Raw genomic sequence first — 16,118 nt, 5'->3', positions numbered from 1 at the left:
GCTCACTTTTCATGTATAAATTATATGTGGAAGGGAATTGAATTTTCACCAAACTTTCCAACAACTGCTTTGTGCCATTGGCTCCATGTTATTCTACAGTGTCTTCCCTGTGCACACATACTTGCGCTGGAAGGGGAAGATAGGTCTCTATTAGTAATAAATACTCCATTAATTTATAGTGCTCTATCTTCTGTTTTAGCTAACTGATGTTACAACTGATAAATTATGCATGAAAATCACATGTGCATTTCTTATGTTACATACAGTTTCCTTGTCCTGTTTAATTCGGGTGGAGGGGGGTTGTTATTTAACCACGTAAGGCTCATCAGCACTCTCATGTGACATAGCCGTCAGACAGTGTAACTAATCAAATCTTACCACATGCTGTGCTGATGAAGGATCACACTGTCTAACAAGGACTCTGGCAGCTGTGAGAAGCATTTTTTTTCTGAATTTGACATTGGCAATTAAATGATGGCATATACACTTTATAAAGATAAAATCAGTTTTTGTTTAGTAAAGTTTTACTTGTTAAGTGACTGTATCAGTAAAATTTTGTTTTAAAAATTATTTTGTTAATGAAACAGGTGTTTTTTTTATTCTAGCAATTTTTAATCAATAGTAATGAAGAAAGTTTCATTTTCTTTTAAAGAATGTAAACTTTTTGCTTTTTTCTTACTTTTTTTTTTTTTTTTTTGTCCTTAGCATCCATATCCAACAGAAGATGAGAAAAAGCAAATTGCTGCCCAGACAAATCTGACACTACTGCAGGTTAACAATTGGTAAGATCCAAAACTTTGGCTTAATGTCCATAATTGGAGTGTGGGTATGGAGGTACACTCTGTGTATGTGAGTGCCTTCCACATGTGTACAATACATAGAAATAAAATTAAGAGTCTAACTTAAACTAAAAAATCATGAACATCTAGAGTTAAATCTACAGTTCTACACTAAACTTGCCTGGAAACAATGGATGGTCTTCCATATAATAGTACTCTGCAAACTTAAAGCACCTAAAGACCTCAAAACACCCTCCAGGCACTAAGGATTTTCACTTCATAACACCCCGAGAGATATGGAAGTAGTAGTATGCTTATTTTGCTGATAAAGGAATTGAGGCTAGAGAGCTTTAATGACCCGTCCAACAGACCAGAAGTCTTTGTCATATCTGGCATAGAGCTCTGGTCTCCTCATTCAAAGTCCTGTGCTTTGTTATAAGACAATCCTTCCTTACCTTACCAGGAGAAATTAATTACTGATGGCTTTTCAGGCTTTTGAATTTATGTTCAGGAGCAGAAAGAGAGGGAAGGATGGTTCCTGTGCAGCAATTGGAGGGGCCTGAAATAAACAGGAGGAGAGCAGGGAGTTACAGGGAATTGGGAAGAAGGTGGAGAATCTGTTTGGTAGAGACTGTTGACAAGAGAGTGGATTGACTGGCGCAAGAGCCAGGCATGGGAAATTTAGTGGGACCATCAAAGGATGTCAGGCAGGAGCTAGGGACAAACCAGAGAGAAACAGGAAAGAGCCAGGTGAGCAGGGAACCTGAGCAAATGACCCAAGTAGGAGCCGTGTCTGGGGTGACCCTAATTAGAGGAACGTCCATTATCTGGGCCATGCTGCAATGATTCACAGCGTATATTGGGTGGGTGGACCTTAGAATGCACCTGGCTAGAAGAAGAACTGTACCAGTTGGCAGTAGAGGAGGGAGGAAGAAGGGCCTGACAGCCAGGGAGAAGTAGAGAGCTGCTTCCTTAGTTAGATTTGCAATATCAAAGGACTTCAGTGCTCCAGGAGCAGGTGTTGTGGTTCAATGGTTTTCGTGCATCCCTGACATGGAGTGTGAAACCAAGGTGCTAAGAAATAGCATTTTTCATTTTTAATATTAATTTCTATTTAATTTTTATTTTTTGCATAAAACATTGGTTGAGACCGTCTCTGTGTGTGCGTGTATGCGCATGCATTCACAATTTTTTGGTCATAAGCTGTGGGGGTTTTTTTGTTGGTCATGTTTAGGTTTATCAATGCTAGAAGACGAATTCTTCAGCCAATGCTGGATTCTAGCTGTTCCGAAACTCCAAAAACAAAGAAAAAAACAGCTCAAAACAGACCAGTTCAGAGGTTCTGGCCTGATTCCATTGCATCGGGAGTTGCTCAGCAGCAATCTAATGAACTTACAATGTCAGATGGTAAGGAAAATTGGCTGGAACATGTATAGTAAAATGAATTCCTTATTTAAATGTCTTTATTACATAGAAATAAAGTGGTTTTTGTTGTTATGTTTTGGGGCATTTCCTGATGTAGCTAAACCACTGTGTTGGTAGTCTGGAAAAAATTGACAGAAATTTCTCTCTCAGAATTTTAGCTAAATACTTGGATTTTTGGTATATAATATTATATTTAGAAAAAATGTGTTTCAAGAATGTTGTTTAGGTTTCTCAAAGTCAAACACTCGGAAGTTAGGAAATGTCAGAATTAAAGTTGTCCATGCAACCTTAATTCTTCGCTCTGGTGCATGTGTATTGTGATATAGTTTTTAGTTACATGAACATGTATTATTTTTCCCAGAGTGGAAGAGCCAGACTTGTTACATGGGGCCTCCTGACTCTCCACGCTGTTCTCATTCGTGCAGACCACCCTGCCTTACTGCCCAAGGTACTACAGCTCCCATTGAATTCTCTTGTAGTGTTGTGTGCTCAGTGCTGCAAACCAGGCCCCAAGAGTCTCACACTGGGCACTGAGAAATGAGGACTATATCATTAGTAACCACCTGTTGAACTTTTGGTTTAAATGACTTGGCTAGCATCATGTAGGAACTTTGTGGCAGAGGCAGGAACAGACCCAGTTATCCCTCCTGGGTGGCATCCAACTGCCTTAACCACAGGACCAGCCTTTCCCTTCCTGCAGGCCCCTGCCTCAAGTCCCTACTCACCTTGCAGCATCTGCATCAAGGGCCTGATCTGACTCCCACTGAAGTCAATAGGAAAGCTGCCAGTAACTGTTGACAGGGTGGGTGAGGTAATATCTTTTATTGGACTCACTAATATCCTGGGAGCAACACTGCTACAACACCACTGCAATTAATTGTTGACATCAACGGGAGCTAAATAAGGCAGCAGTCTCATCCATTTAAGTAACCCTGATTCATTCCCTGAGCACCTTCCAGCCTGTGCACTGAATGAGGTAGGGGTACAGTGGGAAATATTAGTTTGTGATCATGTAATTAAAGACTGTATCATACATGCACACAGAGGGACCAAATAGAGTCTTGCAATCTCAATTCTGAAATTTCCTAACTTTTGAGAGCTTGACTTTGCAACCTAAATAACATAGTTAGTTGTTGTATGTAATTTCCAAGGTATCCTATTAAAAAAACCAAATTCTCTTGTGTAATGTTAAATCTAAATTCTGATTTGATCATTGTTTTCAGTTTACTAATTGTATACATGTTTTCACCTCTCCAGGAGCTGTTGTAACAATTACAGCTCCGGTCAACATGAATGTAGACAGTCTCCAGTCTCTGTCATCTGATGGTGCTACTTTGGCTGTTCAGCAAGTTATGATGGCAGGACAAAGTGAGGATGAATCTGTGGATAGTGGTGAAGACGATGGAGCAGACCTCTCAACAACAAACATCAGTGGGCTTGTTTTGGATAACAGTGATTCTCTGCAGTAGGAAGCAAGAGAATGTGACAAAATATTTAGGAAAATGAATGGACTGACTGACTGTTTTTATAGTTTGCACAGCAAACATTTTACACAAGTTTTATTTCTAATATGTTTTATATGTAGATATAGAAGGGTGCACTTTTTTGTATTTCATAGTAAGCTTAAAGAGTGTCTTTGCAGGTGCAGCAACTTCTTTCAAATGTGTTTTTGAATTTTGAAGAGAGGTTGAGTTTGTTTTTTTTTAATTACAAAAAATTGCATCTAGTAATATAATGAACCACATAAATACCCCTTTTGTTCTCTCATTAGATTGAAAGTGCTACAATTTCTAAAGAATTATGCAGTTTCAATTAGACCTGTTGTTAAAGACAGCTCTTGGTTGACTAACGATGTAAATTCAAAGCATGTGGCACTTGATCATTAAGTTAGACACACATTTGAAAGATGCTTCTGCACCTTAAAAACTGCCAGTCTGAGGTGGGCAACAACACACACCCACAAAGAAAATGGAGATGTGTGATTCAGTAGCGAATGTATGACAGTTTAAATAAGTTTAATTTCTCTCATAGTCAGTGAGCTTGTTTATCATTTGCTATAAAAACTCCTATTTTTACCTTGGCGGGATTATTGGATAAAAAAAATATTTTTATAAATTGAGTAGGAATTGGAATGACAACTGTATTGAGCATGAGAAAAAAATTTCCAGAAGGGGAAAATAAATGTTTAGTATTCCTATTTGGAAGGTTCTGAAAATTTGACCAAATTTAATAAACATGCCTAATGCTAGTGTTCCATGGTTCTCTGCTATCCCATAGTGGTATAGTATATTTGATAATAGCATAAGAAGGGCCCACAGTTTGATGGGATTTTGATATTGTCAAACTTTGATTTATATATGTGTAAACTAATGCTCAAATTACATTTAACTCTGTATCTAAACTTGTATCTGAAGATATTTGCTAAATAGGTATTCAGGTAAGTAAGTACAATTATCCACAATTTCTAGTAATCAACAGAGAAACTTAATAGTTCATGTTTTTTCAGTCTGATTTTTAAAAATGAAAAACTGACTGGCTAGTTTTTCCACCTCAGTTATATTATTGAATTTGAAATTTGTTTCCACATACAAAAAATATAATTTATGGATTATATAAAGAATCTTTTCAAATACAAACATCACTACCAGAATTTACAACAGGCTTGTAAAAAATCCTTGTGTGTCTTTTAACAAACTCAGAACTAGTGATGAAAATAGATTTATCTGTGATAATGGTTAATTTCAGTTTATCCGCAGATCTTGAGTTGTGTATTGTTATTTCTGAACACCTGTTATTGACCCTTCATGCTGAAAAAGTTGGTCTTTCCCCATTGTTAAGTGCAAATAACAGTAGACTCAAGAAATCTTGTAGCAGGACAGTGTGAAAAGGAGGGTGCTACCTTCAAATCTTAAGCACTGATTGAGCAAAGCACTTAGTTATGTGCTTAACTATAAGCACCTACTTAAAGCCATTCCTATTCCACAAAATATCCAAGCATGTGCTTAGATCCCGTTGACTTCAGTGGGGTTAAACCATATACTTGAAATTAAACGCATGCTTAGGTGCTTTGTTGAATTGGGGCTTTAAAGTCTGCCTTACTGAGCAATTTATAGGCAGCATGAACAGAGACCTTGACAGGAGATGCTAAAAAATTGTTACATGTACATAGAAGGCAAATTTATTTTTCAGAGGTTACCATTAAAAAAATCCTTGTTTTACTGGCATTGGGCTACATTCACGACTAGTGTAAGCAGCTGACTTCGCTACTGTAGCACCTACTTATGCCTGTGATGAATTGGGCCTGTTGACTCAACTGCAGTAATGAGGTATTATTATGGTTAGAATTATTAAAGTAAAGTTTTTAAAGCATTTGTTTTAATCTATCTTCTCTGTTTTTGCCTCTAGTACCCTTTCCATATGTACTGAGCAATTTAAAGAAAATACTAAGAGTGTATAATGAAAGATTTAATTATGAAAACTGGTATAATGTAATTGATTTAAGGCATACTGACAAGTCCAATTTGACCCAAAAATTAAAAGGGCACAGTCAACTTTAAAAATCAAACTCCTGTATGAAAACATTTTGCCTACTATTGTTACAAGCAACACCCAAGATGAATATAACTGACAGAGATTGGAAGCAAAAATACTTTTCTCTATCTTTTCAATTTGTTTACTGTTTGCTTCTGCCAGCACTTTTTCAGTGTTTCCATGGTAGAGCCATTTTTTCCTATTGTACTGTGTATGTTTTTCATACAACAGAAGGTGAGAGGAAAAATATTTTTAGGGCTTGATTCAGCCAGCTTTGTTCATGTTTAGTAGCAGTTGAAGCCACAGAGCTGCAAATACTTACATACGTGAGTAGAATAATGTATTGCTCAATACGAGCAAAACTGGCAGAATTGAGTCCTCAAAAAATAGGAAAATGTGATTTTTTTTTTTTTTTTTTAAATACATATATATTGGCAGGGAGACTTAGGAGGGTGTAGTATCTGAAACTTTTAACTAAGTTGAAAACAAGTAGATTTCAAGTTGACAATGTCCCTTTTGATTTTATGAAAGCAAGCTTGTACAAATCATTACACCAATTAAAAGTGTTTCCTTGGATTTTTTCCTTCGTTCTAGTGGAAATATATATTTTTGTATTCAATAGAATAAGTAAGCGTTCTTGCTGGTGTTTGCAGCGTTTATCCAGTGCATAAGTACCTGGAATGTGAAATTGACTGGAAAGTTACTCCATTTTCTTTTGTTATTAGTAATCCATTTTTAATGTCAGTCTCAAGAAAACTGCAAAAAGTGAACAGTATAGTGAAAAGTAAACTATATTTGTAAAATTACTTCACTTTTAATAATCAAAGGTACTATTTAACAAACTATGGGGCCCAATTTTTTTCAAGGACTGACATCTAATAACTAAAACTGCAACATTTAAAAAGAAATCATGGATATTGTGCAAAATTAAAACAGATGCACTTGATTGTAATTAAGTGAATTTAAGTTACTAATGATTCAATTTTTGGTACCAAACCTGCTTGGGAGCAATTAATGAATAATTATTCAGTCTATGCAAGATGAAATTACCTCTCCAGCCATAACTGTGTGATTTATAGGTACGCTATTGTAGTATTTTTGGTCTTCTTTTATTTTTGATAATCATTCAGACAAAACATTCACCAAAAATTCAGCTGGGTTTAAAGTTGACTAGGCAAAATATAATTTGGAAAGCATGTTGGAAATATAAGTAACCTTCATTCCCTCGTGAAAATCTAAGATGTTAACACTAGTGAAACATTTCTATTTCTAAACAATTTCCCGCTCTGCCATAGCAAATAGAATGCATTCGGACTGTAATCATCTCCCCCCAAAAGTAAAGCTAGCCAAGAAAAATCAATGAGAATGCAAGTTTAGGTTTTACTTTGTTCATTTAAATACTACAGTTAAACAGGTATTACTTCTGAATTGTGCAATGTATTGCTGAAGAGTACTCCTGGAAACATTTAGGACTTGACTGAACTTTGTTGTTGTTTCATTGTAGATTGAGTAGCTAGGTTGGCTTTGCCAAACCCAAATCTGATTTTTCTAGGCTTACTAAACTCTTTCAAGTATTTTATTTTTCACATTATAAAATAATTTTACTTAATCATTCAACATGAAGTAGAATGAAAGATGGCGCAAGTATGCTGTTAAAAGATCACCCTAACCATGTCATTTGGTTACCTGTGCAACATGGAAATATAAGTTTTGTTCTGCTCTGTAGTTCTATAGGATCTACTGAATAATCACTTTTTTCTTTTCTTTTTTTTGACTGTGTGAGAGAGCGCGCCTTTTTACAAACTTACTAACCTTGTAGTCTACTGTCAAAATATTTACCTAATGTTATTAGATGCCCATGTTTTCAGATAGTGACAGAAATGACCCTCAATCTTCCACTGTTTTAGCAACATTTGTTCTATAAAACTGACAATCTTTAAAATGTGAACACTGTACATTTAGCTTTTCTTGGATAGTTGTCTTTTAAGGGATATTGTGAAGCAACTGATCTATCAAAGCAAAGAAAAATTAAAAATCAGAACATGCTTCATGGATGATGGATTTTTACATGAACAGTTTCTGTGAATGGAAAAAGCATGCCTCATCTTTAAAGTTGAAGCATTCACATTGCTTTAATTATATTAGCATTATTTAGTTCAACATCAGTCGTATTTTCAGGAATCTGTAACATAGCTGGAAAATATCATATCAGACTAGTTACCCAAGATTTTTTGTCTGGGACAGTTTTTTGGCCTGTTTTGTTTTGTTTACCCAAATGCAGAAAAAATGGTTTACTGGTTCTTAATGTTTTTGGGTGGGAGAGGTGGACTGTGATTTTGCAGCGCAAAAGCTGTTTTGAGGAATGAAAGACTTAGCAGGTAGTTAGTCTATGATATGTGTTCTTTGTTTTTGTTGCTCTGAAATTGTTAATTAAAATGGTATGGACATTGAACTTACTGTACATGCCTGGAAGCCATTTTTTGGAACTGCTTTTTCAAAACACTTTCAGAACGATTTTTCCTGTGCAATGCAGTACAAGGCCTATGTGCCAACTTGTTTTTTCAAAGGCAGATAGACTGTAATGGATTTCTAGAACTATCATGCTCTATTAGATCAGAAATCCTCACTTTAAAAAGCAGATAAGCTTTTTATGTGATTACAGTTGCATTTTCTCCAAACTCATTACTTGGCTGGATATGTAATTATAAGTTCATAAAAATATTTTCAAGGACAACGAAGATTTTATGATTACTCTGCAACTCTGGTATGTGTTCATGAGAGAGGGAGAGAGATTTTGTTGGTCACACTTCATACTAGGAATACATTTATAAATAGTTAATAAAGGGTTAATGATTATAATAGACGTTATAGACATAAGTAGTATGTTATAGTAGTTGGTCTTAGACACATCAGTATTTTATTATGTCTTTAATGTGACATTGAAACCACAGATTTAAAGCTGTCCTGGCAATAATTAAACTTACAATAACCACCTAGCAGCACCACATAATTACAAATCAATTAACTCCACCAGCCTTCCCTAATGAAGGGCAGGTAACAATGTACATCAGATGAAGACTACAAATTAAAAAAAAAAAATCTGGAAAAAAGTCTTTCAACCACAGATCATGGACATACATCCTCATCCTTCCCCCAAAAAAATTACAAATGGCTTTACTAGAAGGTGATTAGAAATGGCTCTAAGCAATCTATTTCTTTCTTGATACCAAAACAATTGATTAACCACTTATTACAGTATATAATAAGCCTTTATTAACCCTTTTGTAAACAGTTTATAAATTCACCTTTTAATATAAAGTGAGATTTTTTTTAAAAAACCTACACTTAATAAAAGGAAACATATGCACACAAAAAGATTAAAATAACCCTCTAACTTAAACTGACACAAGTCATAAAATCAGAGTTCTGCCAAATGCCTGGTCCATCCCCCACTTAATAGTGCCGAGGATATTGCAGGACAATGCAAGTGCTCAGTACTGCATTCCTGGCATACTCAAAATCCTACTGAAGTCAGTGGGAGTTTTAAGTGTGCAAGGCATGCAGGATCCGGCCTGTCGGCTGTTAAATTACCTACTGTTGGGAAACTCCTGCAAAATCTAGAGCTGGGACAATAGGCCAGATCCCAACTTTACTTCTTAAAAGATTAATAATGCAAATAAGGCATGATCCAAAGCCTACTGAACTCACTGAAAAATCTCCCATTGAATTAAATGGACTTTGATTTAGGCCTGTTGTTCCCTTGACTTCAGCTGGGCTATTCACAGAAGACACAGGAGATTAGAATAATTTCCAGCCTTCTTTCTCTATATATTGGTTTGGGTTCGTTTCTGGCAGACCCTGAATGTTGCTTAAAGTAGGTTTTGTGTGACATTAGTATTAAAATAAAAACATCACAGTGGAGATGAGAAGAGATTTTTGTCTCGATCCAAATGTCTTTCCGCTTTATGGGGTTTTATTACTCGTGAAAAGTGTGCAAATTATACTGATGGTCCCTGGTGAAATTGGATATTTCTTACCTATAGTACTTAATCTGCAAAAGAAAATGAACAGCATTTAATCATAGGGAAAAAATCAACCGGATGCTGCATTTTGTTTTAATGTTTCTAAAATTTATATACTTCTAATGTGGAATACAATTCTGTTACAAACCTTCGTTGGTCTTGCAGTCCTTAACCTCTATTAATTTGTGTGTGGGTAAACGTGTCAATACATCTCTGCTATGTCAACTAATTCAGCCACCGGTCTGGAGCAGGTATGGTGTCTTGGAGATCTTTTACACTTAGATTAATCTGTTTTAAGCATTTTTGACATAAAACAGTGTGCATGTTTTCTTCCAAATATTAAGGAAAAAAGATTTTCAAAGATGACAAGGGGATTTATCTGCATCACTTCTATTAATTTCAGTGGGTGTGTTATAGCTAAATTGCCTAGTCAGCTTTGAAAATCTTAATCAAAAGGACTATAAGGCTATAGTTCTGATCTTCAGATGTGTTCACCTGAATAGAAGTTGTGGATGCAGAGCACATCTCAGGGTCGTGTCCTTTCATCAGAGAATATAATATCTGGAAAAGATTGACAGCAGTCACAGCTATAAGCATATTCATGTAAAGGTTTAACAGGTGTTCAGGTGGAAAAATATGGCCCAGAGATGCCAGACCTTTGGAGAGAGAAGCTAATCTAGATAAGCTGCCTGGAAACCTTGCTTTTTTTGAGATGTATTGTGCACATACACATTCCATGACCCTCCCACCTTCCCCACTACTTCAGACATTACATACAGCAGTGGGAAGGAACAGAGGGAGGCGGCAGACACACCTCTTTTATGTCCTTGCCTGAGAGCACCAGGAGAGCAGGAGCACATGCACCACCTTGTGGTACTGCTGGCAAAAGTCTCTGACTCGAGTGTATTGGGAACACATACACCTGCAGCGGAATGTATATGTGGACAACACATTTCAAAGAACAACATTTACGTAAGTAACTGTTTTTGCAGGTAGCTTTGACTTCGTCCATTGACATGCTGAAGAACACACGATAGGTTTCCACTCCTTAGTAGTTCACTTCAATGTTTCATAGTTTTATGTAACAGGAATTTAGGGGGTTCATGTTAAAAGGAGAGTGACAAGTAGTATAGGTTCAAAACTTGACATACCTTAATATTGATTTAATCTGGTGAAGAAAACCCCATCAATTCTATATATGGCTACAGAAAATAATAACTCAGAATGCTTTGCAGAATTATCACATGGAGCTCATGCTACTTTTAAAAGTAGAAAAAAAGTTTGTGTTTTCATTGACTATTTTCCAACATTTTCACTATATTTTCAGGGCAGAGGGGTGGTGTGTGTGTGCACACAAACGTGCAGTTTTGCAGGTGTGCAAACTAATGATCATATGTAAATCCTGACTTGCATACAGATATACTTGTATATGCTGCAAAATGACCTTAATGCATATGCAAATTGAGTACCTACAGAAGTGTTTGCACAGCTTTGTGCAATCACGGTTGAAAAGTAAATTTATACACAAATACAAGCAATACTGTATTCTAAATACAGACAACAATAAACGAAACAGGACAGCACCACTAGAACTAAAATACACTCCTTCCTGCATGAAGTTGTGAATCAGACATACTTGGGGTGTTTTATCTCCCCCCCCCCCCCCCTCTTAATTAAGTGAATACATTCTGGCAACAATTTAAATGAAGCTTTATCACAAAGTCTATTTTTTTATACAGAGTTTTTTCCCCTTTAGTATGTTAATTTAGTTGATCTAAGAAGGAGTAACATGAACTGACTAATTCATTCTAATATAGTGAAATATATACACAGATCAAAAGAGTGGCTGTTTCTTGTGCTCATACAAATATTGGTATTTGTACAAAACAAGATTATTGTTTATTTGCTATTTGTCAGTTCTTTCTATTTAAAAAGTTTATTATACAATCAAAGGGCAGAAACAATACCATGTGACATACATGACCAATCTCACAACAAATAGTGAATAGTCAAAAATGAATAGTTCTCATATACCTCATTGACTGAAATTTGTTTGCACAAAGTATTCAGTGTACACCTGTAGATAATGAATATATTTGCAAACTGATCTTGATTTCCTCAAATGATCTGCAAACGAGAGACAACTAAATTAATTGGCTAATATATTCAAACTTGAAAGAATGCACAGGATGTTAGTTCCATTTGTATAATTTTACATACCTGCACAGCAGGTAATTAAGACCTGTAATGTGGTAATGGTTCTGCTGCTTCAGTGTTAAATGCTAACAAAGGAGGTCTTGAAAAGTTTGGGTATTGTAATGGATTGTATGTGCACCACAGTTCTCTCTCTGGAATGGATCAGGTCTGTCTTTGGGGGGTGGCTTCCTCCTCTAATGTTTGATCTAAAAGAAGGATAAGAGCCTTAGTGCTACTGTGATCTAAGGGACTTTCACCTTCAGCTCAAATGCAAAAGAACTAGTGGTGGAGGTGCTTGAGCTGAAATTACAAGTTCTATTCTCGGTGCCAGAGATATGCACTCTGCAAACACCTGTAATATTTGTATGCAGCCACAGATTCTTATTGATTGGCTCCTGGCTGAAGTTTTGAATGGACCTCCAGACACTTTGGTTAGTGCTGCCTTAGCTGGGTTAATGTGTACATATAATGTTTTCTGTGTCCAGTGTTGTCATCTGCTGGATGGAATCAGACCTGATGAAGTGTTTTTGTTTTGTGCTCTAGTCTAGTGATTGGTTGTGATCATCTGCTGCGGTTCCCAGAATTGTGAGTTACTGTGTTAGCCTTCTCACCCTCAGCAAGTGAAAGTTTTGCTACTGCTAAACTGTGTGACAAATCCCTGACACATCAGCTTGTCTTTCTTGCCAGGAAACTCTTCAGGACTCTACCAGTCCAAACCTTGTCTTACCAGTAACAAAACAGTGAATCCCAACTCTTGAGTTCCCCAGAGATGTCTCCGTGCAGTTTCTAGTTCCCCTGCAGAACACGCACAGAAGTTTTATGTTTGTTGCTCCTTGAAAGAGGCAGTCCACTGCAGCCTGTTAGTTTAACTGGGATTAACACACCCTTCCTTTCAATCAGCGCACTGAATTGTTTTATAGTAAAAGTAAAACAAGTTTATTAAACAAAAATTCCTAGGTTTAAGGATCAAGTATAAGGAGTAAAGATAGAAAGGGTTACAAATGAAAGAAAAATACGCTTCTATGACATAAAAAACTTAATTTCAGCAAGTTACAGTCTTTGCCTAAGCAGTTTTCACACCGAAACTCAGTTCCCAGAGACTTCAACCCGCTTGCTTGAAGGAGCCAATATTCTGTGATTTTCAAGAACTGTGGTCCCTTTAATCCCCCAATTAATGGATACCAAAATGGCTCTCCGTTTCTGCTTATGTCTCCCAAAGTTCATTGACCCTGTTACAAGAGGCAGGACGGCTCCCTGCTGTTCTTCCCTTCTTGTTGACTTCCCAGCCCTCTGCTGATTCGTATGTAAATGGGGGCTTCCATTGTTTTGATTCCATAATGTTTAATTTATTCTGGAGATAGCTACTTTCCCTCCTGTCTGGGGAGAACCTGTTTTTCCCTGTTTAGTTGGACTTTAAAGCATAATATCAGTGAGTACCCATAATTCCACATATAGTGTCAATACATACATTTCACAATGGTATTAAAGCCTGTGACACACTGGTGAGTCATAAAAGATCTTACTCAGTACACTTCTGTCATACAGTAATATTATGTATAATCAGTTTGATTCAATAGCTTATCATTTGAGGTTCAGACCCCCTGTCTTCTATAGTCCACTAAATCTTTGCAATGTATACTTTGAAAAGTAAGCCCAAACCACGTTTCTCTCTCCTGCTGGGGTGTAGACACCATGCTGTCTTCCCAAAGTTCACTGACTGTGATTCAAGAGGCAGGAGGCCTCCCTGAGGATGCAATCTTCATCCCCTCCCCCACGTCAAGACTGTTAAGTATTCATCTTTCTCCACTTGCTCTCCAGATGGCTTTGTTTACCTTGCATGTGAATGTGCTTTTCTTTGTCTTTGGTCACACTCTGCCTAATTTACATTGGAGACGCATTCGAGGAGGTGGAACCATATTCCTTTGTCTGGAACAGACATGGCTTTCTTAAGCCTTGTTTGCCAAAATACATTGTAAGAACACATTTGCAGCACATAGCCATAAAATCCTTTGTGGGTTTACCATACATACATCACACAATGATTTTCAGGACCAGCACATTACCAGTATATCATCCCTTACATGATACCTTTTAGATACAGATTGTGACAACAGTATTTTAGGTGTGGGTATGTCAGGCCTGACAAGAGTTGCTGGCACAGTATAGTAAACCAACAATTGGCCTCTGTGTCACACTGGTTTACAAAGACGAGAGTAAGCTCTTAATTCAAGAGCGAAGGAAAGCACCCTTTAGCACAAGTGGTATGTCTGCGTTCTCTGAGGTTTCCGCTCCATATTTGCACTACTGGGATGAACCTCCAGTGCAGGAACCTTCTAGAGAGCAAGGCTTATGGGGGGCTTCATGAGTATACTCTTGCAGCCTTGAAAATTTGGAGTATAGTTTATATAAGAGGAATGCAGTTCCAAAAGCCTCAGTCCTTTTCTGTGGCTAGCTGCAGGTGTAAGGACATTCTCTCCGGGCCTAGAAAGGTGTCTTTTTAATTCAGAACTCCACTACAATTGTTAAATGTCAGTATAATTAGTAAATGTTAGGAGCTTGCACCATTGCACACTTAGTTTTTTACCTGAACCAGATGGCCTCCTTTTACTACACCAGAGTCCTTAGAACTCTTGAGTAGTGGCCAGGCTTATCCAAACACCTGGATAAGAAGGTATGGATTTTGAACAGTGTGTGTCACCCTCTTCATGTTCATAGAGATGGAAGTGCATTCCCATTGCCTGCTCTGCATGAGAGGAGCCCATTCCTCAGAACACCACTAGGCATGTAGGAGCTTCACACCTCAGCCTACACTGTTAAGAAGCAAAGTCTCTTTGCCTTACTCGTGGAGGAAACCTTACAAGTCCAGTTCCTGGATTAGACCTCACATCAGCTTCCTACACCATCAACATCAGAAAACCCACTGGAAAGCTGAAAGAGGTATTCGTTCTAAACCTCATTAATTATTACTTGCTTGGTTCTTTCTTACATTTGAACTGCTCAATATTTACTGCTTTTTTTTAAAAAAAAGTCTAGATTAAGCAGTGCAAAAATTGCTGACTTCAGTGTGCCCAAGTTTGTCTTCCTTTTGTATTTCTACTTCATGTGGTTTCCACTCCCTTTAGTTTTGTTGCATGTTTCTATGAATCCAACCTGGTGAAGGCAAAACTCTAAAAATGAAACTGTTGGACGTGTTTGGCTTTACAAGGATTCCCTGGTGCTCATTTTCATCCAGAGGACCTACCATGTGATCCATTGTCCCACATTTCATTTTGGAAGTGGGGTTGGGGCCAGGAAAGTTTGGAATCAGATCAGATTCCAGATACAAATTTTGCAATTCAGACAGGACTATCGCTTAATGTAACTCTGAAACTTCGTTTAGAACAATCTGGAGAGGGCCAAAAGATTCCCTGGGACTTGCAATGAAATCAAATGGCAGGCTCCAAAAATTTCCAGCTACAACTTGCTTTTCATTCCTAAGTCCAAACTCAGAGAGCTCACAACATCTTATTGATATTGTGAAAATTTGCACTGTTGGGTTCTCCTGTATTACTCTAAATGTTTGCTGCTGTCTGGTGTTTGAAGACAAAAATAGTTTTGTTTTTCAGATAAGGCTTCCTTTTTAAATTTTTTTAATGGTCACTAAAGAACATTGAAGTCACTGGAGGCTGTAGGAGCTCAGGTCCCAAAATGCAGCAAATCTGACTTAGGGTCTGCTCCTGGAGTACTTCTCCCTGGGACTTCAGTCAGAATTGAGGCTCTTTTTCGAGTGGTTGTTCATGTCCATTCCAAGCAGGTGTGTGCGTGCCATGTGCGCGCCAGCCAGAAGATTTTCCCTTAGCAGTGTCCGTAGGGTCGGCCTGGGCACCCCCTGGAGTGGCGCCACCATGGCGCCCTATATAGGGGCCCGCCGACCTCCCCACCCCCTCAGTTCCTTCTTACCGCTGGTGATGGCTAGCTGGAACTTTGCTCGCTCTCGCAGCAAGCCTAGCAGTGTCTCTGTTCATGTATATAGTTCTCTCTTTTTCTCATAGTTTTAGAGTTAGCATTAGTTGTAAGTTAGTAGTAGTTGGGGGGTCCCCCCCCCCAACGTAACCCTTGTCCCTTCCTGGGGCATGCCCGGGTCCCCAGGGTTTAAACTCTGTGCGGACTGCGGGAAGTTTATGCC

The 16,118-nt window shown here is 37.6% G+C and overlaps 1 protein-coding gene across 5 annotated transcripts in view; it reads left to right on the top strand.

The window, feature by feature from the left end:
• The window catches only part of LOC113406533 (homeobox protein PKNOX1), a 60,041-nt gene extending 54,606 nt beyond the window's left edge, over positions 1–5,435 (top strand). For 3 of the 5 annotated variants that reach the window (XM_026651812.1, XM_026651815.1, XM_026651808.1), the window contains 4 exons: positions 706–782; positions 2,014–2,186; positions 2,566–2,652; positions 3,462–5,435. In XM_026651812.1, coding sequence (XP_026507597.1) covers positions 706–782; positions 2,014–2,186; positions 2,566–2,652; positions 3,462–3,673 — 549 coding nt within the window. In that variant the 3' untranslated portion in view covers positions 3,674–5,435. The remainder of the gene's footprint in view (positions 1–705; positions 783–2,013; positions 2,187–2,565; positions 2,653–3,461) is intronic. The other 2 variants (XM_026651827.1, XM_026651820.1) reach the window with 1 other exon arrangement.
• Positions 5,436–16,118: the final 10,683 nt, after the last annotated feature.

Source organism: Terrapene carolina, unplaced genomic scaffold (assembly GCF_002925995.2).
Source record: "Terrapene carolina triunguis isolate 2854851 unplaced genomic scaffold, T_m_triunguis-2.0 Scaffold31, whole genome shotgun sequence".
Classification (NCBI taxonomy): Eukaryota; Metazoa; Chordata; order Testudines; family Emydidae; genus Terrapene; species Terrapene triunguis.
Note: the sequence above shows the minus strand (reverse complement) of the source record. Positions and strands in the feature narration are given on the sequence as shown.